At 31.7% G+C, this 17,735-nt stretch overlaps 1 protein-coding gene across 2 annotated transcripts in view; it reads right to left on the bottom strand.

Annotated features, from left to right (window-relative positions):
- Positions 1 to 4,271: 4,271 nt before the first annotated feature.
- Positions 4,272 to 17,735, bottom strand: part of LOC132726567 (uncharacterized) — a 42,199-nt gene continuing 28,735 nt past the window's right edge. For both annotated transcript variants that reach the window (XM_060711900.1, XM_060711901.1), the window contains exons 2-4: positions 6,723 to 6,867; positions 5,301 to 5,471; positions 4,272 to 5,046 (exon numbers count right to left, since the gene is read on the bottom strand). In XM_060711900.1, coding sequence (XP_060567883.1) covers positions 4,882 to 5,046; positions 5,301 to 5,471; positions 6,723 to 6,867 — 481 coding nt within the window. In that variant the 3' untranslated portion in view covers positions 4,272 to 4,881. The remainder of the gene's footprint in view (positions 5,047 to 5,300; positions 5,472 to 6,722; positions 6,868 to 17,735) is intronic.

Below are 17,735 nucleotides of genomic sequence, written 5' to 3'. Positions count from 1 at the left end.
GGTGTTGATAAAAAAAATAAGAATAGGAATTTATAGAAACAGACAAGGAAATTATAGAAGACAACTAAATAGTTGGCCTACATTTAAAGTATCGGGGTGTAGGGGAAGGGACATGAGGGCAGGGGAAGTTAGGGGGGATGAAAAAAAACTAAGGGGGAAATGGAAGATATTTGCCGTACACGAGAAAAAAAAACAAGAAGGTACAACAAAGTATTAACACATTAGCATGAAACAATAACCAAGTCGTACATCTGAGGAACACAGAGGGGTGCTGCATTGGAACGGTCAGCAGCATAAGCACTACTGGGGAGTTATTAATGTCTGATAATATTGTTTTATCTAACGCATTGACATTTGCTGAATTTTAAGACAGATTCAAAGTTGAATGAAAGAATATATTCCAACAACATCCTCGTCACTGTCGTTTATATAACGCACTTTAAAGTTATCTCTAAGAAGACAAGTTGTCGTTTTGTGTTTATTTATAATTGCCGCCGGAACGAATGCATTTGGGCCGGAATATCTGCGCACTTGCTGATCCGGACGTAGCGAAAACATCAGCGGCAATTTTCCAAGCTCAATCTTCCCTGACATGTTCTTCGTCCAGTTGTGGTAAGTGGACACAACAACACAAATGTACTTTCCAAGGCATCATCTAACAAGAACAGGTATTGTAAGCCCCCTCCAGAGTTGGTTACGGCGGGTTAACCAATTATCTCTGGTACTTGAGATGACTTGACCTTGACCTGCCGTTTGCCTTCTCCGCGACGAGCACGCCTCGGGAGGTATTTGGAGGAGGGTTTTTAAAGACACTTTGTAGCACCCGCGTTATATACCATATTTACAATGTGTCCATAACGCAAATAATGTTGTTTATAGATATTTGTATGCTATATACTAAATTTTATTTGAAATAAAAAGAGCCATTTAAAATAATTTACACAACATACTCCATTTTCTTAAAAAAAACGCTTCAAAACGTAAATGGAATACAATAACTTGTTATTTCTCTTTTCATGATCCATAGCACGAATGCTCCACTTTAAGTCTACTGAAGTGAAGCACCTATATGGGTTTCCGGCGACTATAAATAAATATTTATCAGTTTAGGTCGGTTATTCTATGTTATTGAAGCCTCGCTTCATAGCTTGAAGGCCCAAAAAGTGTAAAATGTAAATGTCGTGTCGCCTTTTATGTAGTGATAGCAAAATGACTGAACTAACTGGAGCTACTGTGCAGAGATGAAGATTTCGCACGGTCATACGATTTTAAAATCAAAGTCTGGCTGTCGGAAAGATGATAAGGTATTGTAGAGCAAGAGATACAATTTTTAGAGTCGTTTGAAGGTAAATATAGTTTTAATAAGAAATATTGTTATTCATTCCTCCCTACCAGTAACTTATATTATCTATCATGATGTTTTCTCATATTCAATTTACTGGACATGCATAATAAGGGACAGTATCCAATTTATTCTACTTATTTATGAAGTCATGAGTTGTCTTTCTTCTCTTTCATAATGGCAATGTCATCAGATGAGATTATATATGTAGATACTATATCGGTTGCATAGTTGACCATTTTAAAAGCAAGTTACTCGATGATCGACACTAAAACATGTTTCTTATGGTGGTTGATTTGTGCCTGTCGTACTTCTGCTTTGCGGGGCACCAGGCGAAAACATGAAATACGACAAAGTGGAGCAAATAAACGGCAAAGTGGTCAACTTTCGGGTTTTTTTTGTGTTTTTCACTAGCACCCCACGGAGCAACAGAGCAAAGTACGACACGGAGCAAATCAGCCAAAAGTAGTAGCTGCGAGACAATGCTTTGTACTGGATGATATAGATATCTTTTAATTAAATTAATAAAATTAATAGAGTTTGAATCCAATGTCTAACGTCTAATCAAAATAGTGGTCGGTTCATTATATTATGTTTTTGTAAGTCCAGTGGATATTAAGACATTTGTAACGTATATGTGGATATCTGATTGCATGTTGTTTTTCTCTTCAACGGTGATTTAAGGTATTCACAGCAATGGTCGTAGATCATGTAGATCGTTTTGTTTCATTTGTAACAAAGATAAAATCATAATAGAAAGAAAATATAAGACATTGTTTTGATGATGTTTTTTATTGAAAAGGCACATTTGATATCGTGAACACATTTCTATTTTATAAAGTATATAAAAAGATTTGAGAGATAAGCAAATTTAGAAAACCCTTTTTGTCATTAAAAAACGAAGCTTTAGTATTTGTAATATTTCTTCTTCATCATTTTTTGTTATAAGATATGGCACAATGTGGTGTTGATAGACATTATTTTATATTAAGATATCGAAACCCAAATTATGCAATTTTATGCAATCTTCGTTGTAACACTGCCGAGATTGATGAACTAGAGTTGAATGAAACAAAAAATAATGATTTTTTTATATAAAGAAATAATAACAACAAAAATAAAGCGGAATCAAACGATGCACCGATTTCATCTAAATTACAATAAATGTTAAAATTAACTCTTGCGCGAAGTACACTAAACATCCAAACAGATTCCATCCGAAAACAGTTCACTTAAGAACTGTAACATCGTTGGTGGTCCTCTTTTTTCAATCGACGCAGAATTAAATTAACTTTAATCTAGAATCAAGCTAAGACTAATTACAATTATACAATAAACATTTGTAGTTTTAAACAAACATAAACATTGAAAACATAAGTAAAATCTTTAAAAAGAAAATTAAATCTTCACGAGTGTAAAGATATATTAATATAATTCAAATAAAATTCATTTATCTATTTACAAACAAAATAAAAATTTAAAAATCGGAAACAAAATAAGTATGAATACTATATGACTTACGGATAAAAATGAAGAAAAATGATTTGCATAAAGCACTAATAAAAGAAGTAAAGCACAAGATGATGCCTATTTGTTTCTTGATATTTTTGTTTGTTTTGTTTTCTTTGTTCTTAGTTATTTTTTGGTTAAAGTTTTAACAAGCTAGTTTTGTTACAAACTACAAAGATTTCCATTAACTTATTTTTTAGATCCAACTTTGGTAATGTAAAAAAAAACATTATATTCAACTTTGGTAATGTAAAAAACAAAAGGTAAAAATGTTGAACTTCAAATTAATGGCTGAGTTCAGTACAAAATGCATTGAATTAGCTAGTTAGTACTGATAATAAAAGATGTTCAGGTTTCAAAACCAAGCACATGGTGTTCATATTTATAAGTAAAAGCTAATTTCATTTTGTGTAATTAAAATTTGTATATACCTATAACTACACACAAAATGTTTACATGCCCCAGTTCAATTGACACTTTTGTTAACATTATTTTTTGATGAACAAAGTGTAGAGCAATATGGAGGTATGCAGCATACTAAAGATGACTAAAACTACATGTAATATAAAAAATGATGACGAAAAAAATGATAATCGGAATGTGAACATAAATTTATTTTGATTTAGTGAAATATCTAGGAAAATATATTGTTTAATGCTTTAGTGAAATATCTAGGAAAATATATTGTATAATGCATTATAAAATTTGTTTTTGAAAATAATGTAAATGTTTCAATGCATTAAAAAAGCTAAAGCGAGTCAAGTGAAATATTTTGACATCTAATACAATGGTATTTACAATAAAAGTAGTAATGTAAATCATATGATATAGCAACGAAATATCTTAAAAGCGATGCTTGAGCCCCAATATTGTTTTTACAGTCAAATAAATATTAAAGGGTGCAAAACTATATCTTATGAAATGTTTTATTATTAAATTTATTGTCCGTAAAATAAATATTTGGTTCCATGATGTTATGGTGCATTCTCGAAAGAAATGTAACAAATTATGGGTATGTTATTTATGCATATTATATGTAAACAGAATAAAATGTTCCACAACAAAATATTATTCTGCTATTTTAGAGTTTTATCCATTAGGCAATGAATCTATTTATGCGACATCTTTTAAGGAAATTTAGTACCATATTTTTTCATGCAAGTTTTTTGGAAGTATGATTGTTTAAAATAAGGGAAAAAAATTTTCACTGCAGATATACATGTATAGCTTTATACACTTTAAAGTGTAGTTCAAATAATAGGTAATTATAATAAAGCCATAAAGTCGTTTATCCAAATTCTTCTTAGTGTAAGGTATTAGTTTCTATTAATTTTTTTCTAGATTTGGTTTGTTTGAGTAAATAAGGATTTAACATCATCTTTTTTAGTAATTAAATTATCACATTGTGTTATGTTTATTAAAAAAAATGTCAATGCAAACAAAACATTATAATGTACTTTTCAACCGCTACCATGAATGATATGAAATGCAAAATGTATCAACTAAAATACTTGAAACATGTGATAAAATACGGATAAAAATATGGAATTTGAAACACATTGATTCGAGCAATTAGCACGTTCGTTTTGATGAAAACAATATCCCACTCCAAAACTTTTAAAGCTACAACAATCATTAAACAATCGTTCATAACAAATTACAAACAAAAATTATGCTAAACAATTCATTCACAGAATTTCACATGCCGTCTTAAAGACGGTCTCATTTCATACAAAATAAAAAAAAGTTAAATGCAAAATAAACTAGATAATAATAAAACAAAAAATAATAATTTTAGAAACATTTTTGTTCAATTTTTTGTTATATATTAATAATAAACGTATAATTTGTTCTTTCACATAAAAGTAATATTCACAATCGTTTACTGATAAACGTTTGCCATTTATTGTCATAAACATCGTCCCGCAGGTCATTGCATCATAGAAAAATGGTAAAATGTCACACGAGGCGAGTTTAAACTGCGGCGATTGGCTCTATTTGATTTCATGCTCTATGACATCACGATGACGTCACGTGAAAGACCACTCCTCTTTGCATAGTCCTTCTTTGCATGCCTGGCAAAGCTCGGAATTATGTTGATTTCTCGGTTTTCCAACACGTCTGTCTATTCTTAGAGGTGGTCTTACAAATCCATAGTAGATCTGACCAACTCTGTTATAAACGTTGCCGATGACCTGGAAAATTGATAAGATATATTTTTAAAAATCTATATTTAAACAATGAGTGATGATATTGATATAAACATCAGTTAGCTAGGTAGTTGTATGACACTCATGATTCTACGTTATTCTACATGTATATATTGATAGGTGCTTAAAGATAATATCTTAATTTGAGTTAAGCAACATGTATGTAAGAAAGAATTGTTTGTTTTCTTTTAGAGTTTATTGACAATATTAATGAAATCATAATAAAATAATTTCTTTACCTTGACAACTTCTTCCGGGTACCACATTGCGTGCTCGAACTTTCCGGTCTTGCATTTCTGGCATTGTTGTCCGTACAGCTTGAACATGACACAGCCGGCGTTGGTAGCGTAGTTTAGCTCGAACCAAAAGATCACACGGCCTTTCATTGATGTCCATCCATGACCGCAATCCTATATAGAATAAATGCTATTAAGTGTCAGAAAGATACTTTCGTCAAAATGAGGTAAGCAGGTATGATGTTTAAAACAAACATGTATTAGTAATACTGAAAAGTAATTAAGCAATACATATTAACAACAATTAGTTTGGGTTTTTTTTAACCCATATCATCAAATGTTGTAGCTAACATCAATAAAACTTAAAGGGAATGATAGATGTACCAATTGCTATATTCTATAATGTATTGACAAACCAACCCAGACAAAACTCCTTAGCTTTTATCACGAAAATATTTCAAGAGTTTGTCCCCTTACATTTGAAAAATGGGTACATATTTCGGTTAGAACAATTTAAAGTAGGCGATAGCCAAACGAAAAGCTTAAATTATGACTAGTTCATATATACAAACATGCTTGTTTGGCCATGATGTTTGTTTTCTATAAAAACTTGCAGTTTATATATACCTATCGTAAATTATAGGCTCCTTATGTCAAGTGGTATTTTGAAATAGAAAGATAAAGTGAAGTTACATTTAAATATATGTCTGATTTTATGGAGTTATTTTTGTCTTTTGAATTTAAAGCACTTATATAGTTTCTGCAAGTGTATTATTTTCCCATGTTAAGGTTCTGTTATTAGATATGAGAAGTTTTCATTCAAAAGTTTGTTTAAAATATCAGAATATTCTCCCCACTTTTGCGTTTAAGTAGAACATACAATAGGAAATAAAGAGACTTGAAGTTGTGCTGAATGAGTTATTTAAAAGAATTAAACATCTCTTTAAGCATGTAAGAGTGGATTATAATCTGGTCAGTTTAAATAAAAATCAAAACAATAGCATGAAGCCCTTGTTAATGAATGGAGGTTATGCCCCAATTTTGAATAGGGGATATAGAAAAGCCCCTGTCCATCCGTACCGCTGTCAAGCTGCCCGAATTTATTGCTGTCACACTGTCCGTTCGTGGCCTCCAGAACAATGGAATGTCGAGGCTCGTTGTCCTATGGACATAGGACACGGTTCTAGTTCTAGCAAGTGTCGTCACATAGTAAGCAATTAACTTTTGTCTTGCACAATGACTTGATAATCCGCAGCCAAATTGATAAGTTATAAATTAAAACAAATATGCAGACAGGATATTCCTCTATTTTAATTACCCATCATGTAGATAGATTTAAGGCTCTGTTTTATAAAAGGATATCTTTTAAAATGGCGAAGGCCCCCGAAAAGTCTCCTGAATTATTTATGAATGGTAAGTGCCTACCTGGCAAGAGAATCGAACTTTGGCGCTATCTTTGAAGGTTCTCCAGCTGTCACCGGGCGGGTAGAAGGTCGGTACAAGGCACCACATGTGTGGGAAATACTGGGAAAACAGTCTATCAAACTCCCCATGCCATACCAACTCCATTCTGAAAAAAACAAACGAATGCATTTAATTATGACAAATATACAACTCATAAAAATCATATCTCTTTTCCATTTTCTGAGAAAGCAGAAAATTATGGAAGGCCTATTCAAGCAATACAGTTGCGTATCGGTCTGAACATTCAATGTGTCCAGACCTCTTGGCCATGTGTATGGTATACAAGTGTAGCATTTTTGATTCGGGAGTCCATTTATTGATGATAGATCTTTTCATTTTATAATAAGAGGCATTTGTTACAAAACTGTCAACAGAAAGATATTGTACAAAAACCTTTGTGGTGTCAAATCACTGCCCATATTTGACCATACGTAATAACTATTTCATAAATGATACGTTATATCAATTTATGACAAATTTAGCATTAAAATACCAGTTCATATACAGTAAACAGAAAACTACTGGTGAAATGATGACGTAAGTAATAAAAGAATTACTGTTTTGGGCGACACATGCACTCACTGAAAATGGTGTTCATTTGATGAGATATATAAAAGGTCAGTGAAATACCGGGTACAAAATTCACTGTTAAAATTATTAAAATTGTATTGATGGGTGGTTAAAGAGGCGAGTAACCGAGAACTTATCCGAGGACATGTACATATCCGAGAACTGCATCTTAAATCAACAGAAATAGACAGCTCGTTTTTTTTTCTAGGTTAAATAAGACAAGGCGTAAAAATGCAATTATGTAAAAATTTTAATTTGCACTAGAAAACAATTATTTCTCAAACATCACTGTCATCAAGAATTTGCATACTTTACATAAAATTTACATATAATTATAATAATTAAGATTTTTAATGGCATTATGCAACTGCTTGAAAAGGTTCATGTAATTGTTATGTCTTAACTAAACCGCATGTATTTTTCATTACTAGACCCTTGAATGTGAGTTTAAAGTGCGTAAATTGTCTGCAATTCCTTAATACAAAAAAGTCCCACAAAAAGTCTCATGTTAAAAAGATTAATCATCCCTTTGCCTCCCCTTCTAAGTAAATATATATTTAACGTTTCTTATACGTCATATATTTTCTTAAAATGAAACGGTACCATTTCACGTGAGTTTCATTGTAACATGTCTTAATAATATTTTAGTATGGTAAATTAAACGATTAAAATATTAGTCTTAGGATTTCCCATGGCATTAACGTTTGAAATATGATAAACAAGATCAACAAGGAAAGGCGGCGTCCAATGAACGCAACCCCCACACGACCCAGCAACAAGAACCAGCGACAAGGTGCCCAGGCGGACACCAAACATAAACAGGACAGGGCACAAGGCAGAGCACGGACAGGATAATCACTAAAATGATAAATAATTTGTGAAGTTTACTGTAAACACCCCTATGATGTGTCTGGCATATAACTGTGCTACTGTTACATGGTCACTCTAATTTGTTTAGTATCTAGGTACCAACTATTCTTAAGCCCAATGACTTTGATCAGAGCCCATCCAATACATGGCATACTTTTGTAGGGAGCGCTGGTTTTAACATGGTACGTTTGGTTGCTAGAATCGAAGAAATGTCATTGCATGTTGATGTCGCAATTTCAGTTTCTGTTGCATATGGAATGCTTTTATTGTGAAATTCTTAAGTGGTATAGGAAACACTGATACATAAAAATGTGACACTGTCTGTCCATGTGTTTGTCCGTGCATGATGTAGGTTAATATTGCATAAAGGAGTGGATATTCAATAGTTTATATTGTGAAATTCTTTAGTGGTATAGGAAACATTGATACATAGAAATGTAAAATTGTCCGTCCATCTGTTTGTCCGTGCATGATGTAGGTTAATATTGCATAAAGGAGTGGATATTCAATAGTTTATATTGTGAAATTCTTTAGTGGTATAGGAAACATTGATACATAGAAATGTAAAATTGTCCGTCCATCTGTTTGTCCGTGCATGATGTAGGTTAATATTGCATAAAGGAGTGGATATTCAATAGTTTATATTGTGAAATTCTTTAGTGGTATAGGAAACATTGATACATAGAAATGTAAAATTGTCCGTCCATCTGTTTGTCCGTGCATGATATAGGCTAATATTGCATAAAGGATTGGTGATGATCTTATGTTTGAGATGGGGATCACGTAAACATGTACACATCACATGGTTTTAGATACATTGTCATTCTACCAATGTAATAGAAGCCTTTAGGACACATTACGTTTAAACTATTTATGCTACTGTGGTTTTAACTCAAATACGCTTGTACACATATTTAGAAATATGTTCATAGCGAAATCGAAAAGAAAATTGTATTAAAGTGGAAGATAGTTTTTTAATTTATCTTGTTTCACGACCAATCTTGTAAAACATCGACAGAGCACTTAATAAATGAATATTAAAACAAGTGTTTGATGTTGGTCTAATCCTTATTCTCATCTTAAAGGTGCAACAAAACCGCATTACATCAATATTAATTGCGACATCTTCATTCAAATCAAAAATAGAATTTATTAAGGAAATATCAATGCATATAACATACCGAGAATGTTTTTTTTTTCTTTTTTATGTTTGAAAGATTTAAAATGATAACACCTCACCACTTTAAAGTTATTGGTAGTCAGGGTCACTGCCGAATCTTCTAAGAAAGATATTTTCTTATAATCATTCACAATTTACCTGTATTATGTACAAGGGAATCGTCAATTCTCTTTTAAATGCAAAAAAAAAAGTCATCATAATTCGCGATTTTTTTCTTCCAGCCATTCCCAATATACTTGTTTTACGTACACAGGGGTCGTTATTTTTGAATTCACTTTAAGGCTAACAAATATTCGTCATAAATCGCGAGGTTCTCATTTTTCCTCTAACTGTTAACAATATACGTGTATTACTCACAAAGTCATCGTTATTTTTAAATTCGCTTGAACGCTTAATAATAATCATCATAATTCGCGACCTTACTCAGAAATGTTACCATATTCTGTTTTTGTCGCTTTTATTACATATTTAACGGAGAGTGGGTTTATAAATTCATAACAGGTAAAGATAGTTACATGACTATATATATAGTTTAATATTCATAACTTTATACATAGCTACATGAGTATTATATATTATTCATGAGTTTAAACATGAACCGATAGTACAAACATGCCGTGTAATAAGTGTTTCTAATTTTAATAAGAAACCTGTCAAGACTACCGTATGACGGACGCTTTGTTTGCACGGACTATGCGCACTTGTCTGAACAAGACCCCTCGACAGCTTCGATTATTATAGATAAGATATTTTATTGATACAAGATTTAAATGTAGATCTGCGGATGATTTTCTCAGAGATAAGCTTGTCTTTTTATCTCAAAGTTTATTCAAATTTAGCAATCAATTTTGAAATACGGATATAAGTTTAGTTAAATGTATCAAACATTCGATTGTTTTACCAAAGTATGCATGTATTAACTTTGGTAAATACGGTGTTTTTCATTTTTATTAGATGTCTTTAAACATTTCGTTAAGAAAATATGTACAAATAAAATTGATTAAAAAAGACGATCTAGGAAGTGTTTATCAAGTCTAATATGTACGAGGTGTAAACGAAACGTTATAAAACTTATTTAATCAAAACAGACATATAAATCATCTGAGGGTAACTTTTATACATTTGTCTTTGTATAACATGAATATAACTTTTTGTCCTTGTTATATAATTATAATACAAAAACATAAGCATTGTACTATCTCAAACCAGATAAGTTAGTGATCTTAAGGAAAACAGCACCTAGGTTAAAATGAAGCAGAACTGTATTATTTATCTCATTTACATCAATAAGGATGCATTGCATTGTTACATAATAAACATGAAGGTCATTTACTCCGTGTTGTATCAAAGATAAATCATCTATTTATAGCCCCCATAAGTTCGGCAACCTCCGTCTCATTCTGAATGTAATATTTAGATATAAAACCATTTAATTTCAAAGATCTATGGTGCTCTTGGATATATTTGCGGCGGATAACGGATATTGCCGAATTATGCCGAAATTGTTCTGGTCAATATCGGTGTTATTCTTTTGAATAAGTCATAGAAATTAGCGAAATACACCGAATGTTCACGACTTTAACAAAAGATTTGTTCCCTTAATCAGACTATAATCTAGTACTACAGTTCGTCCTATTTCTTTATATGATACTATGTTTCAAAACAGCATATGTTTATAAGGTAAATATTTGTACGAATAAACTCAATTTACAATCTCATTATCGCACTTAATAACAAATCTTTTCATGTTTTTTGCCATTTTCAAGTGGCTTTTCATGCGGAGAAAATTCTGCTTTCGCGTCCAATTACAAACACTTATTATATTCTTCTTTGCTCTTTCTTAAACAAATATTGTATTTATAAACGTATTATTACCAAACTTTTATTTAACTTTGTCAATACGTTTACTTCATTCGTGAAAATCTGTTTAATATTTACTTTAAGCAGAAATGTTTGATTCTTTGTCGGTCTATATAAAGTGTTATAGGTATTCCGTTGACCACACTACGGTTTGGTTAAGCAAATATTACATTTTTACATTTCACGGTGACAATGTAAATGTTTCACAGTTCTGTGTGAAGATAGGAAATTGAAATCTGAACCGGGCTAATTATACTTACAGTGTACAAGAGTTTTTGAATGTAATATTTGCTCTCTTTTGTTCCAAACCTAAATGGCCATAAATTATGAATACAAAAATGATCAGGTATTGCTGAGAATGTAAGAGGTCCTATATTTTGGACGGGAAGAAATGGGTACAAAAATATTTTTTCAGTGCTAAATAAAGGACCGTTTATTCATTTTTACGGTTTAATGTTTTAGTCTCGTTTATATCTTAAAATCAACAGCGGTGAAGCGATTTCAACTTCATGCATTCTCGTTTTTAATTTCACGATTTCAACTTTGTGAATTCAGGACTCAACTTCGTGAAGATGAAATCTTGAATTCGTGAAATTTTTAAAACATGAATTTATGAATAAAGTTGAATTCATGAAATTTAAAACGTGAATTCATGAAGTTGAATTCATGAAGATAATATCTGGAATTTGTGAATTCCGTATGCTGAAAACGTGAATTCGCGAAGTTAAAATTGTGAATTCGCGCAGATGAATTCGAATTTTCATGAAGTTGAAATGTCCCGCCGGTCTTTCGTACATAGAAATTCGAGTTCATACGTACAGCTAGTCTCTATGTGCATGAAGATGATATGTTTAGCGGAAGTTGTCTCGTGATGATTAATTAAGACCTATCACACAGAATTTGTTTCACACAGTTTATTTATTAATGTGAAAAGAATTATTGTAATTGACATACTCGTTGATGACGCGGTAAAATTAAAGAAGCGTCGTCTGCAGTAAGAGTATATTTGTTTAACTTAGTGTTTTCTTACAGGTTCGAACTCTTAAATGATGTTATCTTCTTTATCAACTGCATGTAGATTATACGCCTTTTGTTTCGCCAAGATTTCACGAAAGTATTACTCATATCACAAAGGAAAATCTGAGACCGGTTGCAAGCCTCAAAATGGAACCAATCATAATAACCAATCAAAATGTAAAATAGATTATGAATCAACCAATAAGATGCTGAGATTCGTATTTTATAATTAAACATTATATTCGTTAACCTTGACCTTGTTGAAAGTGCGTTAGGTTAACACGAAGGGAAAAAGAACACGTCATGTAATTGGTACACCGACCGGTTCTGATTTTTCATTTGTGCATGCAACATTCTGTTTAAAGAAGTGTTTTGTTACATGTATCTCCTTCATCATGATGTAAGTAGGTCAGGAGGTTTGAAATTTATTCATTTTTTCGACATCTTATGACAAACATTTTCCGGTGTTTTAAGAAGGAAATGTGAAATCTGAACATCATTTTACCTTCTCCTGTATTGTACTAGGCCGCATTAGTATACACTATGGAAAAATATACGGTTGATAAATGTTTTATTCATATGACAAGTTAAAAAAACGGACAAAATGACTTTCCGTTTTGTTTTTTTTTTTTTTCATTTTTTTTTGTTTTTTCATTTCCTTTCTTATTATAATGGATGAAATATCTAGCACAATTATGAAATTATTTCTCATTTTTTCAAAAGAATACACATATTTTAAGCAAAAGGAATTTATCATTGTATATGATTTAATTGGCAGAAGAATAAGATAATGGAAGTATCTCTCAAGAAATGCATAAGAATTATTATGATGATGTTGTAGAATTTGGTGAAAAGAAAATAAATTATCGAAATGAACTCCATCTTTTCTGGATTCCTTTTTAAGCCATTGCATTGACATTCACATAAGCTGCTAACTGCTTCCCCCTGTTTACAATCGTGTGAATTGGAATAAAGCTCTACTTTTCTGTTGGTTTACATACCCAGAACTCGATTTCATGTTATTTTCATTAATACTTATATATTTATGTAAATTTTACAAATGCGTCAGGAAGTGTAAAATCTTGATTTTTTTTTAAATAACAATCCATTCTTGAATTATGTAAGCTGTAAGTTTTCGATTATTTTTTTCAATTCAAGTGTATCTCCTTATAGATAAGATACACTTGAAGATCGATGCATACGCACGAGCGTATACTCAGATAAAATCAAATTTTCAGACCTAATTTCAATGAATTTATTTTCAAGATGTACATTTCATTTCTATGTTTAACAACCAACTGTTTGTCCTTCACAAGTATTAACAATGTGAATTTTGTACAAAGAAATTAAAAATCAAGACTTCTAAACTTGATAACGCAAACAATGTTTTTAACGTTATTGAAAAAATGTAAAAGCCGTCTGTAATCCATGCACTGCGTGCCATCGTTGTCCTATTGAACATATTTAAGGCATTTTAATATCTGATTTTATCCAATATGGGCCATATTTTCATAGTATTTTATCAATTAGATTTCGTTAAATTGATTTTTACGTCCGAAGGTCGTTGAAAAACCTCGTCATATAAAGTCAAAACTTGACGAACAATTGACAAAGAATTGTGAAAACTTCCCTGATAATGTTCTTCCACCAAGTGTGATCATTTTGTATCGATAAGCAGTGCTGAATATCAACACTTTCAATAGCATCACAAATCTACAGACCACCTTATTTTTATTTTTGTGAAACCAAAACACATGAGATAAGAACAGCCATGACTGTAGAAAGAAAAAAATAAAAACTAGGAATCTGATTAAAGTGATGTCATGATAAAGTGAGCCTTTTTGACAGATATTTCAAAAACACAACCTTTATCGATATCAATGTCGGCGTGCCACCGGCATTAAACATATATCTCACTTGACACCTTGTGATTAAATGTTCAATAAAAACAGGAGATCTGATAAAAACGCATCGATCGAAAGAGTTGGCACAGAAAATGAAAAAAGAAACACTTCATTTCTATTTCCGAAAATATGAAAGAAAAGCTGAAAATAAATGATTGAATGATCTTTTTTTCCGACTGAAGATCTTGTTTCTACCTTGCAAACTAGGTACGGGATCGTGGAAAGGTTTATCCATATAGAAAATTCTTATTTCAAGACGATGGTTAAGAGAACGGGATGTGTAATTCTGATAATATGTATTGAACCACAAAGAATATTCATTATATTTTTGTTTAGAGGTGTATTTGGTCCCATTAAAATTGTTAAATTCGTTGATAAAAATTGAAAACTGTTTGGTTCGATACCCGAAAAGGACTCTACATTCTTTCAAGTCAGAAAGCTCTCAAGTCGAGCTACGAGAGGCCGGATGTTCTACTCTGGTGCTCGATTGTATCAGAAATAAAGCACAAATAGCCATCTGTGAAGACATAAATGCTGGTCCCCCCCCCCCTCTGTACTAGGCCTCAAAAACCAATTAAAAAATAGGTACATTGTACTTATCCCTATTTTTAAACTTTAATGACCGAGTTCAAGAATAGGGAACGATTTGAGATGAGCATCGTATACGTCACTGATAAGAGACCTGTTCTAAAAATAGCAACATATCGATAACTTTCGGACAAGGAAACTGGTTAATCTACATGTAGATTATACAACATGTAATGGTTACGAATACTTTTATTCACATTTCTCTCAATGGAAATGATGTTCCTGGGGTTAAACTTGCGTAAAGCATGATTGAGATGGTTTAAAACCATCAGGAAAAAAAAGATGATATGGTGAAAAAGAAATAACTTTCGGGGCAATACTTTCCCTGCATGTCAATTTGAGAAAAATGCCGGCGCTTGGCAATTTGTTTTTGTTTCACTGTTTATCAAAATTAGAAATGGTGATATGATATGGTATGATTTTAAGAAATTGGGACTAAAAATGAAAAAGTATCTTTCTGTCCCAGATATACCGTACAAAATTTTGTTTATATGTAAAATACGCAGATTGGAGAAGTCATGAATCTATCCACCAAAGTGCTACGAGTATTATATTAATTACTATAATATCTTAAATTAATTCTTTAATAATTTTAGAATACGCAAAACTATGCGTTTTTCCTATTTTTCCTAATAAAAAATGCCGATTCCAGAAGTTACTGTATCAGAAATAATGTATACGTACATGCATGCTTGCATGTATATTTAAACTGAATTGACAATTGAGGTCCGTGATTTAACATACACTGTTAACGTATAGACAATAAGATACATTTGTTTTTTTATTTTATGTCTCACACAAAATATTTGTTTTTTTTTAAATCATCGCCAATTTAGAATTACTGGTGCATTTTGTAAACTTCGCCTCATCAATCAAAAGAGTCAAACTTTTTTTCTGCCTGAATGACAAAAACCGTTTTATTGACAAATATAGAGGCCAGAGCAGATTGTGACATATGTTTAAATTTAACTTTTCAAAAGTACAGTGTGTAGTTGTCCCTTTTCTTTTCACACTAAATTCCATTTCCAACTTGTTTGCGTTCTACAATTTCTTAAAATATTGCATGTAAACAAAGTAAATATACGCTGATTAACATTATGTGTAGTGTGAACTCCCTAATCCCTTGTCCGAAAGTCAGTACAGGTGATGTAGTGGTGATAAGGTAAAATCTATTTTTAGAACAGTGTTACCTTCAGATCGAAGGCTATTATATACATTTATTTAACACATTAAAATTTTCATGTGTCTAGAATGGGTCACTGGGTCATAATGCTCACATAAAGTTTTAAAGCTGTGAATAAAATGTACATAACACAGTAATAAATGACAACTGACAAGCCTTTATAACTAAATTTAAACATGCAGCGTTTCCTGTCATATTAAAACCAGCCTGTGTTCACTGGTCCAGACGAAGACATTTTAATTTTACACCGAAAATTAAATAATGATAATAATTTAACATAAAGCTCTCTCCATTCACTTTCATATTGTTTAAGTTTTTGACACAACGGTGCTCTTTCTCTAGACCAGCTTAATAATTCTGTATAAAACATATCCGGTCACTGTGCAGCTAAAAGCATGAGGTATATCTATTATATAATCACTATCTATTTATTGAGTAGCTCGTCCAAAAGATATGATCATTTATTTTGGCAGCAAAGATATGATCATTTATTTTGGCAGCAACATCATCTTCTTCATGATGCATATAAGGGTCTTGTTAGCCTCCTGTGCATCAAAATAGTACCATCACAAAAATCTACTGGCTAACATATTTAGTATCATTCAGTGAAATACTGAATTCAAAATTTATAGGTCACCATTGGGTAGATAATAACTTTTAAGGACATGGATATGGTGACATGTCCGGGGTCGGTACTCTTAGTGCCTGAAAGGGCGGATGGACCCTTATGAAGCCTAGAATACATGCATACATTGGAGGGGAGAGAGTGAATGGCGTGACTACATGACTTGCAAAACAGTTCCGTTCCCAAATAAATACTCGTACATTCTCATTTATTTGATATACTAAATATACTAACCAAGCTATATTGCGCATGATCGTGATGATGTTAAAGAAGAAAAAAAAACAAGAATGACTTATAAATTGTGTTAAAGAAAGATGACGGACATATTTAATTAATCGAGAGCAATTTAATTTACTAGTATTTCGGGATGTAAAATAAAAGTATGTGCAAAAACCCTCATGAATTTGCAATATGTTTAATGACTTGAACACACTTATATATAGAAAAGATACAATTTCTCGTGTTTTTTTTATTTTTTACACCGCAGTTACTCTATGATCCGAAAATCGTTTTCCACACCATGGGTATTGAATGCTTATTTTACTTACGTGTTAATATGCCTTAAAAAGAGCTCAATTACAAATTTGTCAGATTTACTGCTTAAATGCATCCGCGGGTGAACATAAATGGAATTTTAACTGTCAATTTAATATCAAAAAGATTGTAGACTGCAAACGCAGCGATGATTTATGATAGAACATCTTAAAGTAGTTACAGATAGAACATATAAAATAGTATAAAAAACATAATAACATTCACCAAATTAGTAAAAAAATAATTACTTAATGTTCACCATTAATTCTTTACGATTTGAATCTTCGTACATTTATCAAGGTTTTAAATACATCTGCAGCGACTTCCCAATCTAAATCGTAGAGGAGGACCTCACCATCGTCCCTAAATGACCCCACTGAGTTCCGTATTTCAGACACAAATATGAAATTAAAATTGAAACACAGAGTCTTTGTTCTTCAAAATTCGAGCTTGATAGGCATATCACATAAAAGGTTTAAATTTATTATAAGCCTCTTTTTCATATGCGGACTTTATACCAAGAACTACGTCACACACCGTTCATTTACTCTGGCTTCTGGGATTTAACAGAAATACGTTTGTTGGAAGTTTTAAATAACCAGAGACATGGGTCCATTTGTTCAACATATTTAAGTGGCTGTTT

Source organism: Ruditapes philippinarum, unplaced genomic scaffold (assembly GCF_026571515.1).
Source record: "Ruditapes philippinarum isolate M1 unplaced genomic scaffold, ASM2657151v2 ctg955_1_1_1_1, whole genome shotgun sequence".
Lineage (NCBI taxonomy): Eukaryota > Metazoa > Mollusca > Bivalvia > Venerida > Veneridae > Ruditapes > Ruditapes philippinarum.
The sequence above is the reverse complement of the archived record's forward strand: the minus strand, read 5'-3'. Positions and strand labels throughout refer to the sequence as shown.